At 38.7% G+C, this 16881-nt stretch overlaps 1 protein-coding gene across 12 annotated transcripts in view; it reads left to right on the plus strand.

The window, feature by feature from the left end:
* LOC122986684 (focal adhesion kinase 1-like) overlaps positions 1 to 16881 on the plus strand; it is a 65468-nt gene that overhangs the window by 720 nt on the left and 47867 nt on the right. For 10 of the 12 annotated variants that reach the window (XM_044357979.1, XM_044357980.1, XM_044357981.1 and 7 more), the window contains exon 1: positions 14387 to 14474. In XM_044357979.1, the coding sequence (XP_044213914.1) occupies positions 14402 to 14474 (73 nt within the window). In that variant the 5' untranslated portion in view covers positions 14387 to 14401. Of the gene's footprint in view, positions 1 to 9289; positions 9317 to 14029; positions 14475 to 16881 lie in introns of those variants that run through there. The other 2 variants (XM_044357988.1, XM_044357987.1) reach the window with 2 other exon arrangements.

Consider the following 16881-nt stretch of genomic DNA (forward strand, 5'->3'; position numbering starts at 1 on the left):
AAAGGAGGTCTAACCCTAAACCTGTGCGTCTCAAGTGTTTTTTGGGCTGCTTGCTGCCTTGTCAACCACAATACTGTACACTTATCGCTCTAGTAGGCCCATTGAAATGTATTAATATTTGAAGGAGGCCCAGGTTTTAGGAGCACAAATCATCAATTTAGCATGCTTGGTGGGATAAGTAGTGCTGCACATGCACAGGACTAAACATAGTGCACAGCTTAGTCCCAGCAGCCCTGTGGATGTGTCTGTTTTTCTTTTGAGTATTTAGAGTCAAAGCTCTCCTGTCATGTCTCCTACAGATTTCTGTTTTCCTGCTCTTTTCCCATCTTGTTTCCTGCCTTTATGTGATTGTTGCCCCCCCCCCACCCCCGTCACATCTCCGTGCATGTCCCCTAGCACGCAGCCAAGCTGAAGGCAACCCATTGGGTCAGGATGATCTCGAAGTGTATCCTCGGATATTTTGACACGTTTGTGGACAAAGGACAACATTTGATATTGGATGACAAGAAGCTGAGAACATATTTTAGTCTTTATATTTGAATACAAGCCGGGCAAGGCTGGTATCGGCTCACTTTGTTGTAAAAAGCTCAAAATTTGATTCATTTTTACAGCTATTCCTGAAAAAAAGTATGGGACAGCTTTGATTGTGAGTGAGTGAATTATCAAGAAATCGCTGTTCCTGTCATTTTCTATGAAGTCACCTTCCAGTGGACGGACACATGATGTCAGTGTAAATCTTATCAAAGTTAATGTTTGCTAGATTGTATGTCCAGTCAGTGCTGTGATTTGTTCCTGATATATTAAACAGAATTTGTGAATTTCAGTGTCGTCTTAACATGTGTCATTTAGGTTTTTTTCTCATATAAATAGCAATTTGTAAGTAGAAATCATAATTGTTATACATCTACTTCTTATTTTTACAAGAGCTGACTAGGGAGACTTGTATGGTTGCTTTCACTTCTCCCTCATGCTTTCTGCTGTCTGTTGTCCTTGCCTCCTCTCCCATTACTTCCACTAATCTGAAGAGGCAGGGACTGGGGAAAGCAACACTGAGGATGTTAGATCGATCTTTACACCTGTCTATTTTCCGTCGGGGAGAGATAAAGATGAGAGACAGAGAGTTAGAGGATGAAATGGGCAGCAAGCGAGGGAGCAGTTGAAACAAGAGTTTAGAAGAAGGAAGCAGCTGTTTTGAAATGAAACTCAGCCCTCAGGTGTGTCAATCCGAAACAATCAGTGGGCGGGTGTTTTTTCCCTCTCCTATAAGTGACAGAGTACAGTACAACTAGGAAGTGAAGAGAGACAGGAGGGGAACATATACAGGCTTCTGTGATTTAGAAGAGGCTTAGTCCTCTGCGTACCGCCTGCCAACATGCAGTTCTGGGATTTTCTGGGCTGCACTAATGGAGGTATGTACGTGTGTAGTCATACTGATGGCTCAGAGAGTCTGTTTGGCTGTGATTGGACTGGCGTATGGGTGCTCTGTGCTAGGCAGGTAAAGAGAGGGTCTGGCAGGAGAGGCTGAGGGCTGGAAAGGAATTTGTGCTACTCACCGCTGTGCAAGCAGTTGCATGTGAAAACCTCACAGACAGGTAGAGTGTGGAGCACAAACAAAAGACGCAGGAGGCTCTGATACAGTGTCAGCCTGCTCTGTTTTCCTTTGATAAACCTGGATGGTGGCTTCTGACAACATATTTGACAAATGAATAAATTGGAACAAATGAAGTGTTTGTATCTGAAGCCCTGAATGTTTGGATCTTGCTCTCTAGGCTTGCTGTCATGAAACATAGTGATAATGTTTGCTACCTTGTCTGTATAGTTTAGTTTTTGTTCAGTATTTTTTATAGCTAACAAACCTAAAGATGGGATAAAACAACCACTGCTACTACTACACTTATTACTGTTGCTACAGCTGTTACTGTCATTGTCATTATAACTGTGACTATCACTACCACTGCGACCACTAGTTCCCAGACAGTGCTGTCACACTTCATAGACCCATAATGACGCTTATGACAATGAAAGACAAAAGACTGTTTATTCTGCTGCTTATTCACTGTAGTCAGTTTGACTGTTTGTAAGGAGAAGACTTAATTCATTGGTTGTCTCATATTATGGTTCTCTTCGCCCTGTCCAGTTACGTTTCAAGCTCGTCCTCTGCGTCTAAACCGGCTTTCACACAGACAAAAAAAGCTCGGCTTATTTTAAATTCTTGTATATGGCTCATATTGTTTACTGTAAGTAGTGAAAAAAAGCCTTGAATCTGGTCTTCTCAACTGTTCTGGGGCAGCCTTGTCTGGTCAGACCAGTACCACAAAGAGTTAAACATCAGATTTCTGTTCCCGTATAAATGCATTTAAACAACCACAGGCTACAGCTATCAAATGTCACTTTCCTTGTCCACAGGGCAACACGCTACATGTAGTCCTGCAGTTGACAGCAGAGGAGGGAGAGTGTTTGTGAAAGAGTCAAAAAAAAAACAAACTACAAATGTCTGACAATTGATGCTTGAGTTGAAGTTCTTGAATCTACAGAAATAAGTGATGATAAGTTTGTATTTTGTTGGAGAGAACAAACCCGCATACACAGCTGAGTACTCATGATCCTTAGTTAGATTTATGGAAAAAAATGCATTGTGTGTATAAGAACACACACACCTTCTTAATGTCTGTTTCATTTAAGTTGTGTTATCTGATGTCTTGCCTTAGTTGTGGTTACTTTATTGTGGTGTACTGAATTCCAGGACAGTTCTACCTCCAACTCCCATCCTGTGCCCCGGGCCACGTTTTCTGCTATTGCAATAATAACTGTTAGCTAAGACACCTGACGGGTGGTGTAGTATTTTTCCTACTTATTAGCTAATATGACAAATATAAATAATTTATTGTTGGGTGCAGTTCTGAATTTTGAAGTTGCATTATACAGTGAGCTATATTTGTTCCCAAGTCATTTAGCTGATGCTTCCATTCATGAAATAGTCCTGTAACAAGTTGTCAAAAGATAAATTATATAGAAATACACTTTGAAAAACACATTAACGGTCTGGTCGGTCCAGTCCCTGTTTGTTGGAGCTGTGGTAGCCTTATTTTGGGACAGAGCAGTATGAGGCTATCTGGGATGACTAGTGAAAGTGTGTCTGGAAATGTCTTTCTGTTGTGTCATCATCAGTCCTCCCCTATTTGCATCAGTGGCTCACAGTTTTACGTAACTCTTTCCACGTGGTTGGCTCTCATTAGCAGGTACAGTGATTGTGAAATGACTTGTATTACAGCTTATCAAAATGTAGTTTTGCTGTTGAGATTTATACATAGTTGTAGATGTATCTTTACTAAGCAACAACAAGTTTATGTGACATATTTGACACTCCCCTGACATCTAACATCACCGTTAAGCTGGAAGGTTTAGAAAAAAATCTGTTTGACAATAATTAGAACAGCTGATGTTGTTTAGCTGATATTCATCACATTGGACAGCATTTTAATAGGAAGACAAACTGAACATTTTAGGAATTATTATAGAGAAATCTGACTTAACCATTGTATCATGATTAAAATTAGGAAATAACTCCTGTGTTAGAATTCACAATGATGGAAAATAACTCAATATTGTTCAGTCCTCATTACCATAATGTATCATAATGTTTTAAAGTCAATAGACACCTTTCTTTAACTTTTGTTGAAGTGCATCTTAAAGTGTTGATTACAGCAGCAGCCAGACGAGTAAAGTAGCAGTCAAATATATTTACAGTACGGATAAACACAAGCCGCACTGGATTCACTTTTAAATATGACTGATGTTTCCACTTGTGAGGTTATTTAACTATGTTGGTGCCAAATCAAGTGAAAGTAAGATACATATTATAATTGATATATTAATCCAGGGCTGGACAGCTCCAGCTGAAAAGTGTTATAACATTTTTGTTTGAATGTTTTTTCTTTTCTTATCACAAAGTTTTGAGTTTCTTATAAAAAATATCTGACAGTGGAAACATTTTTGTAAGTAGCTCGCATTGAGAGGAATCCATATAAAAACATGAGCAATATATCAAAAACAGCATGGGTCTAATAGAAAACTCCTTAATTCTCAGATCCTGAAAGAATTTGGGGAGATGTGAGGTTTCGGCAGGAAACGCGGTGGTTTGGATCAGTGTATTTATGAATGTCTGAATCTTAACTTTGGTGCAGTGCACTGCACACAGAGGTAAAGCCCTAAAAAAGCTTGTTTGTGTAAAATATTGTCAGTTTAAAAAATGACACTATAAATCTGTGGATTCAGAGAAAGATAGGGAGGAAAGGAGGAGATAAAAGGGGGATCTGAGAGTGCAGGCTGCAGTCTCGGCCTGTAAAACTGTTGATTTTCTATAAAGCCAAAAACATTTGCTCCTCAAATGCAATGGGTAATATGGCTCATAAGTCATATGATTGATTTGATCTACTTCACAAACAAATTGGCCTCTTTAAACATAATAATCTTGAACAAACGAATATTAGAATCATTTTATTAGTGACAGATCCTAAAATAATAAAATAATAGGGTTGGGTTCTGAGTGGCAGCTTGAAATTGTTAAGATAACCAGATTTGTTCTGTTTAGTATCTAACGAATCTGTTATTGAATCACTTTATTTTTATTTGCAAGAGCAGTGGTGGACAAAGTACACAACTCATTACTTGAGTCAAAGTATAGCCCAGATACTCCTGGTCAACTATTACTCCAATTCAAGTTGTTCAGTCACATTTTTACTTGAGTTACTGGAGGACTTGCTTTAAACATACTTAAGTATTCAAAAGTACATTTTCTTTTTGATGTCAATACAATGTTATATTGTTGTCATAATTGTCATCTTTATCTGCCGTAGCCATCATAACCACCGTTAAGTTTAAATTGAACTGTTTAAGAACTTTGAACTTTACTGATAGCGTAGGAGTAGTTTACTGTGATTGGTTTTTTTCCTGTGACAAACACAGCACATGGCCTATCACATTTTAGAAAAGAAAAGAAAATTCATCCGCTGACTTCAAAGCTAAGCTTCAAAGTAACAAGTAACGGGAATCTTCATAGAAATGTAGTGGAGTCAAAAGTACAATTTTTACAATTTGTCTTTAAAATGTAGAGTAAAAGTCATAAGTTTCCAAAAAATTAATACTCAAGTAAGGTACAGATACTTGAAAAATGTACTTAAGTACATTTCTCATGTACTCATGTAAATGTACTTTGTTACTGTCCATCATTCTGCAAAAGCAATGTAAACATTCAGGTAGTTAATTAATGTGATACTTCAAAACTTGACTTTTACATCAATCTGTTGAGTTATGTTCAATTAATCTAATGTTCTCTGCATGAAATATTTTCATTGAATCGAGTCTTTCATGCCGTAGATCCAATTAAAGCTGCAACAATTACAGGATTAATCAATCAGTTGATCGACAGAAAATTAATTGGCAACTATTTTGGTCATTGATTAATCCTTCAAGTGAAAATGCCAAATATTCTTGGGTTCCAGCTTCTCAAATGAGAGGATTTGCTGCTATAATTGTAAATTAAATAGCTTTGGGTTTTAGACTGTTGATCAGACAAAAAGAGCAATTTGAAAGAATCACTTTTAGGCCAATCGATCAATTTAAAAAGTAGTCAATAGATTAACAGATAATGAAAATAATCATTTGCAGCCCCAGACTGAATAAAGGAAAACTGTGTGAATGAGATGTTAGGAAGAAATAAATGAACACGAACAGTGAGTGATAACAGGCTTCATGGCTGGCGATGAACAGATGTGAGGGACTTTACAAACTTCATAAAAGATTTGTACTGTGCACTGCTGACATCTATCCACCAGATCTGTCTGCATTATGCACTAACATTTATATTGACAGAGAGGGAATTGAGTGTACAACTTCATTTGATTGAGTGACATCAGCACATGTAGACACTTTTTCTGCCAAACAAAAAAAATACAGATGTGAAAAAGGTGGCTGGTGTAAATCAGAACATCCTCGGCCATATTTTCCTATCTCTACAGTAGTCCCAATACTCCAATAATGTTTTTATAGCTGCTACTTAGAGGGGCAGCTACCTCATTAAAGCTCTAGCTGCTACTGTGGTAACTTTATTCTTTTTGCTGGTGCTGCACTCGGTCCTGCGCCACTCTATTCTACTGTAATCTATTCTGATAGGCGGATCAGTGCAGGGGGGGCTGCAAAAAGCAGTTGTTATTGTCTTGATGAGAATGGAGAATTGTGCAATGCCCTTAGCGTGGTGTCAACTGTAGCGTAGCTTCTATGGTTTATAGCCAGAGGCAATAGTTTTCTACTCTGAGTGGGAGAGAGAAGGAAAAAGGCTGAGAGCTTGAGGGGGGGAATGCGATAGAGTAGGAGTGCAAAGCTCTGAGGAGTGTTTATCCAAGTGAAAATGTTGTAAGCAGTTCTAGTGACAGATGTTTCAGTGCTGCTTTTAATAACAGGTTCTCATTTTGAGTCGTTATTGGTTGATGTGAAAGATTAAAAGTTGGGTTTAAAGCTGTGTCATTTGCGGTAACGTTGAACAAATATGTCTGCCGAGAAGTTTGTTTCAGAAAAGGCCAAATATGTAGGTGTGGTGATGTGCATGTTGTCATACTTCTGTTATTTGGAACATTTGAATGTAAACGTATAAACTAAAAGCAGATGTAGGAGGCTAATTTGTGGACCACTCTGAAGGCAATATGTCTTCAAGCATTGTGTTTATTTTTAACACTATGTTTGTCCTTCTTCACTGAATGTACTGCCAGTCCTGCTCAGTGTTTCACCACCTCAAATGTTACATTTATCAGTAATGAATATTAAGATATACTTGTAAATGTTTTACTTCTATTTGATCAATACTTGTATATGTTCTACTAGTAATTGTGTACTTCTGTTTGATTAGTTGTTCTTCTTTTTGTTGTTGTTGTCACCTACCCTCTTTCCCCCTTTCAAGTGTCTTCTGGCACTCGCCAGGCCGTCATTGTAAATAAGAAACTGTTCTTAATATCTTGCCTGGTAAAATAAAGGTTCAATAAAAAAATAAATAGATAAAAGATAGAGAGAGTATTGCCAGGAGTGGTGTTGCTTTTGTTAATAGCATCCTACTTGTAGCCAATGTTTAGGACAAAACTCTGCCAGGAACAAATTGGATTATGTGATTAGAGGAAATTATGTGAAGTGTCAGAACACACAATGAAACAGCAGTGAAGGAAACCAAGTGAAATGTTTGAGTTAAAGTAATAACCAAAATTATAAACCCACACAGTTTATCTTTGGACCAGTTTTCATTTGTGACCCAGTGCCATACTCAGTAGTAGTGTGTTTGCACAGGAAAAAATACAATATTGAGCGTATTTAAAGTATCAGTGTCCACCCCACATGTATTTGATTTTTGGGCGTGTTGCATCGCCTACAATGCAGTGCTCAAAGGAAATGTAGGTGAAACTCACTGCTGGCAAAAATAAAACCAATTAATTGTTGGTGAGACATCTCTAAAATGATCTTTTGTTAGTGTTTGTAAAAACATGTTGTACTCTCTTATATTTTAATTAACAGTAGCGTGGTACAAATAGCTAAAGCACACTAGAACTGCAACCAATAATTATTTTCATTCATTTCAATTGATCATTTTTTTCTATAAAATGTCATAAATTACAAAATAAATGTGCATTATAATTTCCCTGAGCCTATGGTGATGTATTCATATTGCTTCTGTTGTCTTACAGTCTTCTCTAAAACCCAAAGCTGTTTGATTCACCATCATATTTGATGAAGAAATATCCAAATCCTCACATTTGAGAATATGTAACCAGCAAATGTTTGGCGTTTTCGCTTGAAAAATGACTAAAATTATTCATCGATTATCAAAATAGTTGTTGATTAATCTTCTGTTGATTGACTAATCAATCAAAACAAACATTTTCAGCTCCAAGGCACATTAATTTTGTCTGTAAAAAGTATTAGTATGTAATATGGAATTGGGACATCTTGTCATCCATATCCGTACATGACTGTTGCTAAGTAACAGATGTCTGTATTTTTATTCCTAAACATTTCATCTTGCTCATTTTCCTGTCATTTGTACATAAGTATGTAGTAAAAAGTGAGTGAAGAGGTGAAAGAGAGAGCGGTGGTGAGTTGAAGCTGACTGAGGTTATGAGACAGATTTAAGAGGTGAATGAGGCCAGTGGGTAAAGTTATTACGGCATGACAGAGCAGATATATTCTGCCAAGTCACGATCCGTGCCTCGCTCCAGCTGTAGCACGAATCAAATGCTCCTGATTCATCAGAGCGGCTTCACAGTAGCTGGTTGGTCAGTGCTGACAGACACGTAAACCACTGCATGTGCTTAGTGGGATTGGAAATTGACTCTTGTCAGTCAAGTCAACTAAACGTTGTAATCAGTTTGATTGGAGAGTTGGATTTTCCAAGTGATGGAAGTCCTCTTTGATTTATCAATTAAGTGTTTTGATTTGGCCAACAAAAAATTAATTGATTAATTGTTTTAAGTAATTTGTCATTAAAGTTAGTGTTCTGCCTGTGAAGGGGCTTTATTTATGACGTTTATTATTCAGTTTCCCCCTCTCTCAGTTCTTCTGTTGAGCTCTGTCACTGGTCATCATTTCTTTCTGTCTCCCTCTCTACCTTTGTGTCCTTCTGCCCCTTTTTTATTTATTCTTTCCCTCTTTATCCCGTCTTTCCCTCCTTTTTCCATTTCTTTCTCTGTTGTGTTGCGGAGGGAAGAGATCAAGCTCATTAAATTGGACTTAAAGATCCTGCACATCCACACTGGTGTTTTCAGTTACACTCGCTGATTAGAGCTCTGCACAGGTTAAAGTTGGGTGGAGCTATGCTGGGAGTTACATACTGTATTGCTGTACCAGCTCACACTGTCCTGAGTAGAGATTTAATCAGGAAAAATATGTAAAAACACCTGTTTAGGGGCATTAAAGCATTTACAGGAAAACAAGTAGCCTAGCTCATTACATTACATGCAAATAGATACAGTTTAGTGTTGTATGCATGCAAGACAGTACTGTATGTACCAAGTGTTACAGTAGATATTTGATAGGAGTGTATCAGTTATTACAAAGTATGCTGAATTTGTTGGGGTTGTCCAGGATTAGGAAGAAACACCACATTCTTATACTTTTGGTTGGTTCTTTTTGATAACCTGACTTGAACCGTTACATAAAGGGACTGTGACTGTGAATAATAACATTTTAACACAGTGTTTTGTACACATATTTGAAAGTAAAATCTTGTGTTTTCTCTCGCTTTCTGTTTCAGATATTTCCAGAATATCATACTACACTGGTGAGTACAATATATAAGACTTGTTTGTCCTTTTTTTTAAAAAAAAAAAATTAGATGTAAGTATTGTTGAACTGTGTGTCTAATGGTAGAAATTCAACATTTTTACAGTTTTAAAAGTAAGTAAACATATTGAATTTCTACCTCTAGATTAGAGCTATTACAGCAGTGCTCACCTGTAAATTTTTGAGTGCTTATATTTGTGTATATTTTTAATATCAAGTCTCCTGTACTTACAGTAGCTGTGAAAAGTTTGGACACACTTTCCCATTCACTTGAATGAGAAAGTGTGTCCAAACTTCTGACTGGTGCTGTATATGGTTTTGTTTTTGGTTATGTGTCAACCACTTAAATGAAAATGACTCTGACTGTTGACTCAATGTGAGCTATCTATTTTTTTATGACACATTGGAGAGATTTGCCTGGTGTTGCTGTGTGTCCTGGAATGGATCGAGGTAGAGCTGAATACATGCAGAGGTATTCAGTAGATAGACATTTTATGGCCCTTAAGCTCCAGTCTCTTTCCATGTCTGTTGCTAGGTAACTGTTGTTCCTATGTTTTCCTGGAGGATGTTGTATATTCGGAGCAGGGAACTTGTCATTCTTGAGGAGGACTGACACATAATTTACATTTCTTAAGATGACGATTTCTTAAGGAAATGTTTCCGAAGTTGAGGTTAAGATTGAGGTTAACTTAAACTTTTAATGAGATGATTCTTTCTATCCTTGCTGGAAAGTGACAGCAGCATGGCTCCCAGTGTCCAGACTGGCTGAAATGAGCTTCTGTGGGATGCACAGCCCTGAGAATACTGAGCATACTGAACATAACATTTAACCTCTGTAATTCTGTTAGGACAGAATTTTGCAAATGGTGATAAGACTCAAAACATGAAGCAGACGGATGAGGAGTCATGGCTGTGAATTGGTCTAAAGCATTATTAATGAGGAATGCTGATGGTCTGAAATCTAGTTAAACGATGGAAACTTGGGCTCCATAACTAACTAGAAAAAAATATAATTATATGAACTACTTCAGTTTTCAAAAAGCAAACAGTCATTGCTACTCAAAATTGGCTCTTAATTGTGGCATTTTGGTGTTCAGCATTTTTATATGATGTAACATTAAGCAACAACATGCTAGCAATCATCTTCGTTTGGTAGAAAATATAAAATACAGGAATATATTTACATACTTCTATATCATTTTATGCTACGATTGCAATATCCACTAAATAATCACAAAATGATTGGTGTCAGTGTTTTGCAGCTGGAAGCGTAGCTGGAAAGTGTTCTCTATCATCTTGTGCTTTAGCACATCAGAGGAATTGAGTGTGAGAGTAATTTACTACAAATTATGCCACTGATGCCAATGGGAAGAGCTTGATATGCTGCAGGAGAGAAAATAATGAGGACTAGGGATGGGTTCAATAGCATACTATAAAATTCAAACTCAGTATCAAATCTGCTTATTGAATCTGTACCCTTTTGTATCCCTTATTGAGTCTTATTAGATATTTCTTTCAACATATAAGTAACTAAAGGCTGAAGTAACATAAACCCAAAGATGTTTTTATCACCTTTTGTTGGCTGAGAAAGCACAGACACTACAGTTTTTAGTGTCAGCCTGATTCATGTTCACAATTTGTACTTACAACCTGAAAATGAGAAGAGCAGCATAATATATGAAATATTAATTAAATATATCTGACACATTCAATTAACAGCTGTAATCTACTGCACTTCACAAATTACATACTCCAAATACTGAAGGTCCTGATTCCATCTATTTATCAGATCAAAATGTTGATCATGTTGATATGGACTGGGAATTTTCTCTAGAGAAGAGTTACCACTATGTCGGTCCCTGTTGAACTACACAAGTCCACAGTCCACTTGTGGTTGTACAGTGGTGTTACTGAGCGGTACGTCAGTAGACTTATAAACAATCTTTGGCTGAATACAGACACTGGCTGCAGAGAGCACATTAACCAAAGAACAGCTTAACTTTTCATTGTAGGCACAAATTAGCGTTAATTAGCTACAGCTGATCTAATCTGCTGCTGGTGATGTTTGTCATGTTAACCAATGAGAAGCCTTCTACCTATATGTTTTCCATTGATCTTTGCTAATAAAAAAAAGAGTAAAGAGAGGTAAAAAGGTCTGATAAGATTTGTTAACAAATCTCTTTTATGACCGAGAAACAGATCCATAATGGTACCAGCTATCAGAACCTATTTGTAGTGAGGATAGAGGGCAGTAGAGACCTGCTGTGGCCTGTGGAGGGACGGGACGTAGAAAGAAAGAAAAGAAAGCAAGACAGACGAGGCGGAGGCACAAGAGAAAGATGTAGAAAGGAAAACAAGTGTTTTAAGGGGTCAAAGAGTGGAATGTATGTTTTCAGTGGTTAAGCTCTGATCCTAGTAAAAAGAGGTGTTTGTGTGTGTGTGTGTGGGTGTGTGTGTGTGGCTGCTGGGTTTGTGAATTCATGTGACTGCTTGTTTATTACAGCTAGAGTGTTGATTAAGAGCGTGCCCCTATTAGCATATTTATAAGTATTGCCCAATCAGCTCACTAACTTTCCACTGCATCAAGTCTCCATTACAATATTTCTATCTCTCTTTCTTCCTCCTTTCTCTCTTTCCTTCTCTGCCCTACACACACACACACGCGCGCACACACACACACACACATACACCGTCTTCCCCTCCCTCCCTGTTTCTCTGCCTGTTAGTGAGCGGAGCAGCTTTTTCGCAGCGAGGTCACAGCAGCGTATACCGAAAAACACGGCAGAGGAGAAACACTTGGCTCACACATCCACACTCTCACTTTAAATATCTTGTGGACACATTCACTCCTTTGCTGACACACACACACTTGCTTACACACTTGCTCGACTTCCAATATATCTCTCTCACACATACACGCACTTATCTACCTGCTTACCCACATGCACATGCTCAGATTTTTGCGTACGTAAACCCCTTTCTTTGGCTTACACACACACACACACTCTCACTCTTTGGTGCACTCTTTTCTACTCCTCAAGGACTGCGCTGGATATACACTGTGTGTGTGGCTGCGGCAGTGTGTGTGTTTGTGTGTGATTGTGAAAGACGTGATCCAGTTGCTCTTCCGCTGCTACAGAAGAAAGCGCTCAGAAGCTGGACTGAACGATACACAGCTGACTGACTTCGAAACAGATTTACTGCATCTTTTTTTTTTTTTTTTCTTCAACCCACTCAGTCCCATCCCTCCTGGCTTCTCATCACCGCTTTTTTTGTGTTGTTTTTTTTTTTTGTTCCTGGCTTTGTTTTGCACCACCTCTTTCTTGAGGTCTCTGTCACTTTATGTCTCTCTCTGACATCAGACACCTGCTCTGACCTGGTTAACTCCTGCGGGCTCAGAGCATTGTGGGAAAGCTTTGGAGGATGTGAGGCTTAGCTTCTCCCTAGGATCTCTCCACTTTCTGTCTTCATTATTTCTCCTCCTTTCCTCTTTCTTATTCATATTTTCTTTTTAATTCTTTCTTTCTTTCTTTGATCATCCCGTTCCTATTCCTACTCTCTATCTCTACCTTTTTTTTTTCTTCTTCATCCTTCTTTCCTCGCCTGTTTCTCTCCTCCATCGGTCACCCTCATGTACCTCTCCGTCACTATGCTCCATTTCTCTACGCCCCTCTATGCCCTACATTCGCATCTCTTTCTTCACTGATGCCAGTTTCTCTTTTCTTCGTTCTCTCATCCGTCCTGCCTGTCTCTCTTTGGACAACATTGTGGAATTACAGAACAAAACTACAACCTTCTGTGGAAAATGGTGCTTTGATGTGATTATATGGAGTCTTACTTTGCCAGAAAGGGCTGTCAGTGTTGTTTTGTAACGTGGATGTTTGACACAAAACGCTAGACCCTGCAACTTGAGATTTATGGCTGCAGGGAAGCCGCCGCCTTTGAATTTCACATCAAGGATGGATTAATTGGATCAGCAGCTCTTTGCTGAAGACCTGAATATGATATTTTGTGAGGATTTATTGGACTGCGGGAAGGCCTAATGTGTAGAGAAATCATCCTTCAACCACAGGAACCAGGCTTGAGTGTCTGTTTTTGGAGGCTTCCACCCTGCTGAAGTGTCCTCGAGCAAATTACTGAATTATCTTCACCATCAAGGGCTCTGTCTCCTTGAGGTGGAGGGCAAAAAGAACAAGTACTTAAAAGGATCATTACATATCAGGTTTCACAGTGGTGAAGATATTTCACTGGGTTAAAGGTCATGACATACATTGGACAGATTGATTACTAAGAATTGGGCCCTAAGCTATTTCCTCAAATCTTCATGTAAATGATGTATCAGCAAACTGTTGGAGAGTGAGTCGCAGTCTTGTGATCGGTGCGGGATTCCAGCACTGAAAAGTGTCTTTCTGTGGTTTTAGTATTGGATTTTCTTTCTGGCAGATGGAGGTTTGACTTTCAAATCAACTCTGGGATACTGTGCATGTAACAAGCTGAGTCAGTTTTATCTCAGTGTTATTTAAAGGTGAAGCATTTGGAGCATATCTACCAGCTGGACTTGGACCCTGATGTTGAGTGGCTGCTAGAGTATAGACAGCAACAGACTGGTTTATTCTCTGCCTCCTGTGGGGGTACTTGCTGTGTCACCAGATTTTACAGTACAAAGAATATCTGACATCCTCTGTTTCCTCTTATCGGGCTCCTTGCTTCGCTGGAGTCACTTTTACAACCCTGGGACACTAGCTTTGATTGATTTTTTTTTTTTTCTCTCTCTCTCTCTCTCTCTCTCTCTTTCTATTGCATTTCCTCTGGCTGTCAAGTGAGCTGTTTAAAAGTTGCACAATGGATATTATAACCACTGTAACAAATGACAGCGTGTTAACCAGCATAACAGGTCTCGATCTTTTTTACAAGATTTTTGGATATCTCTAGTGGCTTTTCCTTGGTGTATTCAAATTTAGCTACCAGGATTTATCTACAGTTGCAGCCAGGTTAAGAGCCAGTCTCTTATGCTGTTTTCAGGGCCCAGCAATTTTGTCTGGGCCCTGTGGCAAGACCTGAAACTGCTCCTTCTACAGAACAAATGGAAAACAGCGGCTGCATCCCTCTCTGCTGGAGCAAGGGGGCCTGCATCTATGCACAGCACCCCTTACCAAGTACGTACTAAAATGTCTATCAATAGAATCATGCCACATGCGAGCTGAAAGCAAACTCGAGTACTTTTGTTTCACAATATCCATTCACAACTATATTAGATTTGTATGATTGATTATCAGATATAAACTATTCTTTGATACAGTGCACATTTCTTATATTTGATATAATTATTTACAATATAAAATATGCTATTGCAATACACCACCATGATTTCTCATTCTTTATCATCTCCTCCTCTGCTTGGAAACATTTTTCTTTAGTGTTGATTGGTTGGATATAGTTTAATTGGACTGGTCTTCCTGCTCGATGACGTTTATATTGGACAGTGGCAAAACTAATTTGTACATTTCCAGGGCTGTACCTAACGATCATTTTCATCATTTGTTGATTATTTTCTCAGATTAGTCATTTGGTCTATAAAATGTCAAAAAATATGATGAAAAATTCCAAAAAAATGTCTTGTTTTGTCCCAACCAATAGTCCACAAGATATCCAGTTTACGACCATTAAGATTAAAGAAATCAGAAAATATTCACATTTAAGAGGCATTGTTTTTTTTCTTAAAAAATGACTCAAAATGATCAATTATCAAAATAGTTGGCACTTAATTTTCTATCTAATCAATTAATCGACTAATTGTTGCAGCTCTATATATCTCATCACTTAGGAGAGATTTTGATTATGACATCATCATAATTTCTGTCTTCTATTGCATCTGTCTTTCATTATTTTTGACAGATGAGGTCTAGTTGCACTTGCAACTAATAATGCTGGTAACCAGTCATTAATATAACATGAACACGCGCTGTCTGACCGCCAAAGAATGAAATAAATGGCTCGGTGTAGTAACGTAGTAGTCCAGCTAGCCGCTGAAATAAACAGATTTTCCCGGCAGGTCTTTGCAGCATTGTCGATTGATTAATTGGTTAATCAGCAAATCATTTCAGCTCTAGGAATAACTGAACTACGTTCCATATGAGTTAATTTTCCAAGGTTATAGTTGTACTCGGCTGTAATTTGGTTGGTGTGTGGGGGTGATGGAGGTCCTGGTAGCTCAGATGTCACAGTTTCGAAGGCACACACACACAGTGTTGGTCCCTCTGTTCTTTTTTTCAGAGAGATGAGTACTCTATAGAAAAACACTGTATTCAGCCAAATATGTAAATTACAGTTACGTAGGCCAGAATTTATCACTCACCTGCTTAAATTTACACATATACAACCGATATTTAGATGTGAAGTTTTTCTTCTCTCTTGCCTGGTATAGATAATGCGCATCCTTGGCAGAAGAAAGAGAAGAGTAGCGTGGGGAAGGGAGGAGGGCAGAGGAAATTGTTTGAGGATGAGCGAAAGATGAGAAGGAGGAAGGAAGAGGGGTGGTTCAATAGGACAGGAGGATCAAATGGAGATGTGAAGGAAGGTCTGTGAGTGACAGGGGAGATTAAGAGGGGTGGGGAAGAAAAGAGCTACAGATGAAGGAGGAACGGATGGATAAAGGAGGCTACATGAGTAAAGGCATATGAGGAGTAAAAGAGAGGAAAAGATGCAGGCTTTGGAAATGAAAAGAGGGATAAATGTGAGGTACAGAGGAGAAGGGAAAGGATGGTAAAAGACAGAAAGACCTAGGCTCCCTCAGGATTGTGCCAACCCCAGTAACCCAGATACCAGTTAGGCGAGATAAACCGTCCTGCTGCTGCTGCTGCTACGGGATGGAGCTCAACTCCAGCCTTCTGTGGTTTAACAGGCTAACTGTCAGTCAGTGCAGCCTCACAGAGACAGGGGTTGGTTGGACTGGCAGCCGCCTGCTTCTCTCCTGGCTGCCTGCATGGCCTAGTTGACTTTATTTCACTGCTCTGTGGGAGTGTGCGAGGGCAGGCATGTGGAGATTTGGTGCAGTTGTGTTGAGTTTAAATTGGTGCATTAAGAAATGATTTATCAATCCTGTGCTGTGTAGTGCACCTATTTTAAAACAGTAATGCAAACTTGCATTGACATCCATATATTGTAATGCCGTAAATCTGAATTTGCAAGCTATACAGTTGGTAACTAAAAGACACTCTTTGTAATAGAAAGGCTGTGTGTTTGTTGTTTGTTTTGATGTCGTAATACTGAAGAATGCAGTGACATTTGGCAGCCAACTTCAACGCCTCAGGTGTCAGACCTTCAGAAAAGCAAAAACAAAAGTTCTCAAGCTGCAACTACAAATTGATTCTTTGGCAAAGAACTTTATGTTCATTGAGTCAATCAGCTTCATTCATAAATATTTCAGATATCTCGCTGGCAAACGTGACCTCCTTCCGGTCAATATCAGAGACAATTTAGCAAAACAACATACTCATAAATCTGTTATTTCTTCAGCCTAACCTACAGTACAGCGTGGAGTAAAGCATGGATTTAGCTACCAGT

The sequence above is a fragment of the Thunnus albacares genome, chromosome 8 (assembly GCF_914725855.1).
Source record: "Thunnus albacares chromosome 8, fThuAlb1.1, whole genome shotgun sequence".
NCBI lineage: Eukaryota > Metazoa > Chordata > Actinopteri > Scombriformes > Scombridae > Thunnus > Thunnus albacares.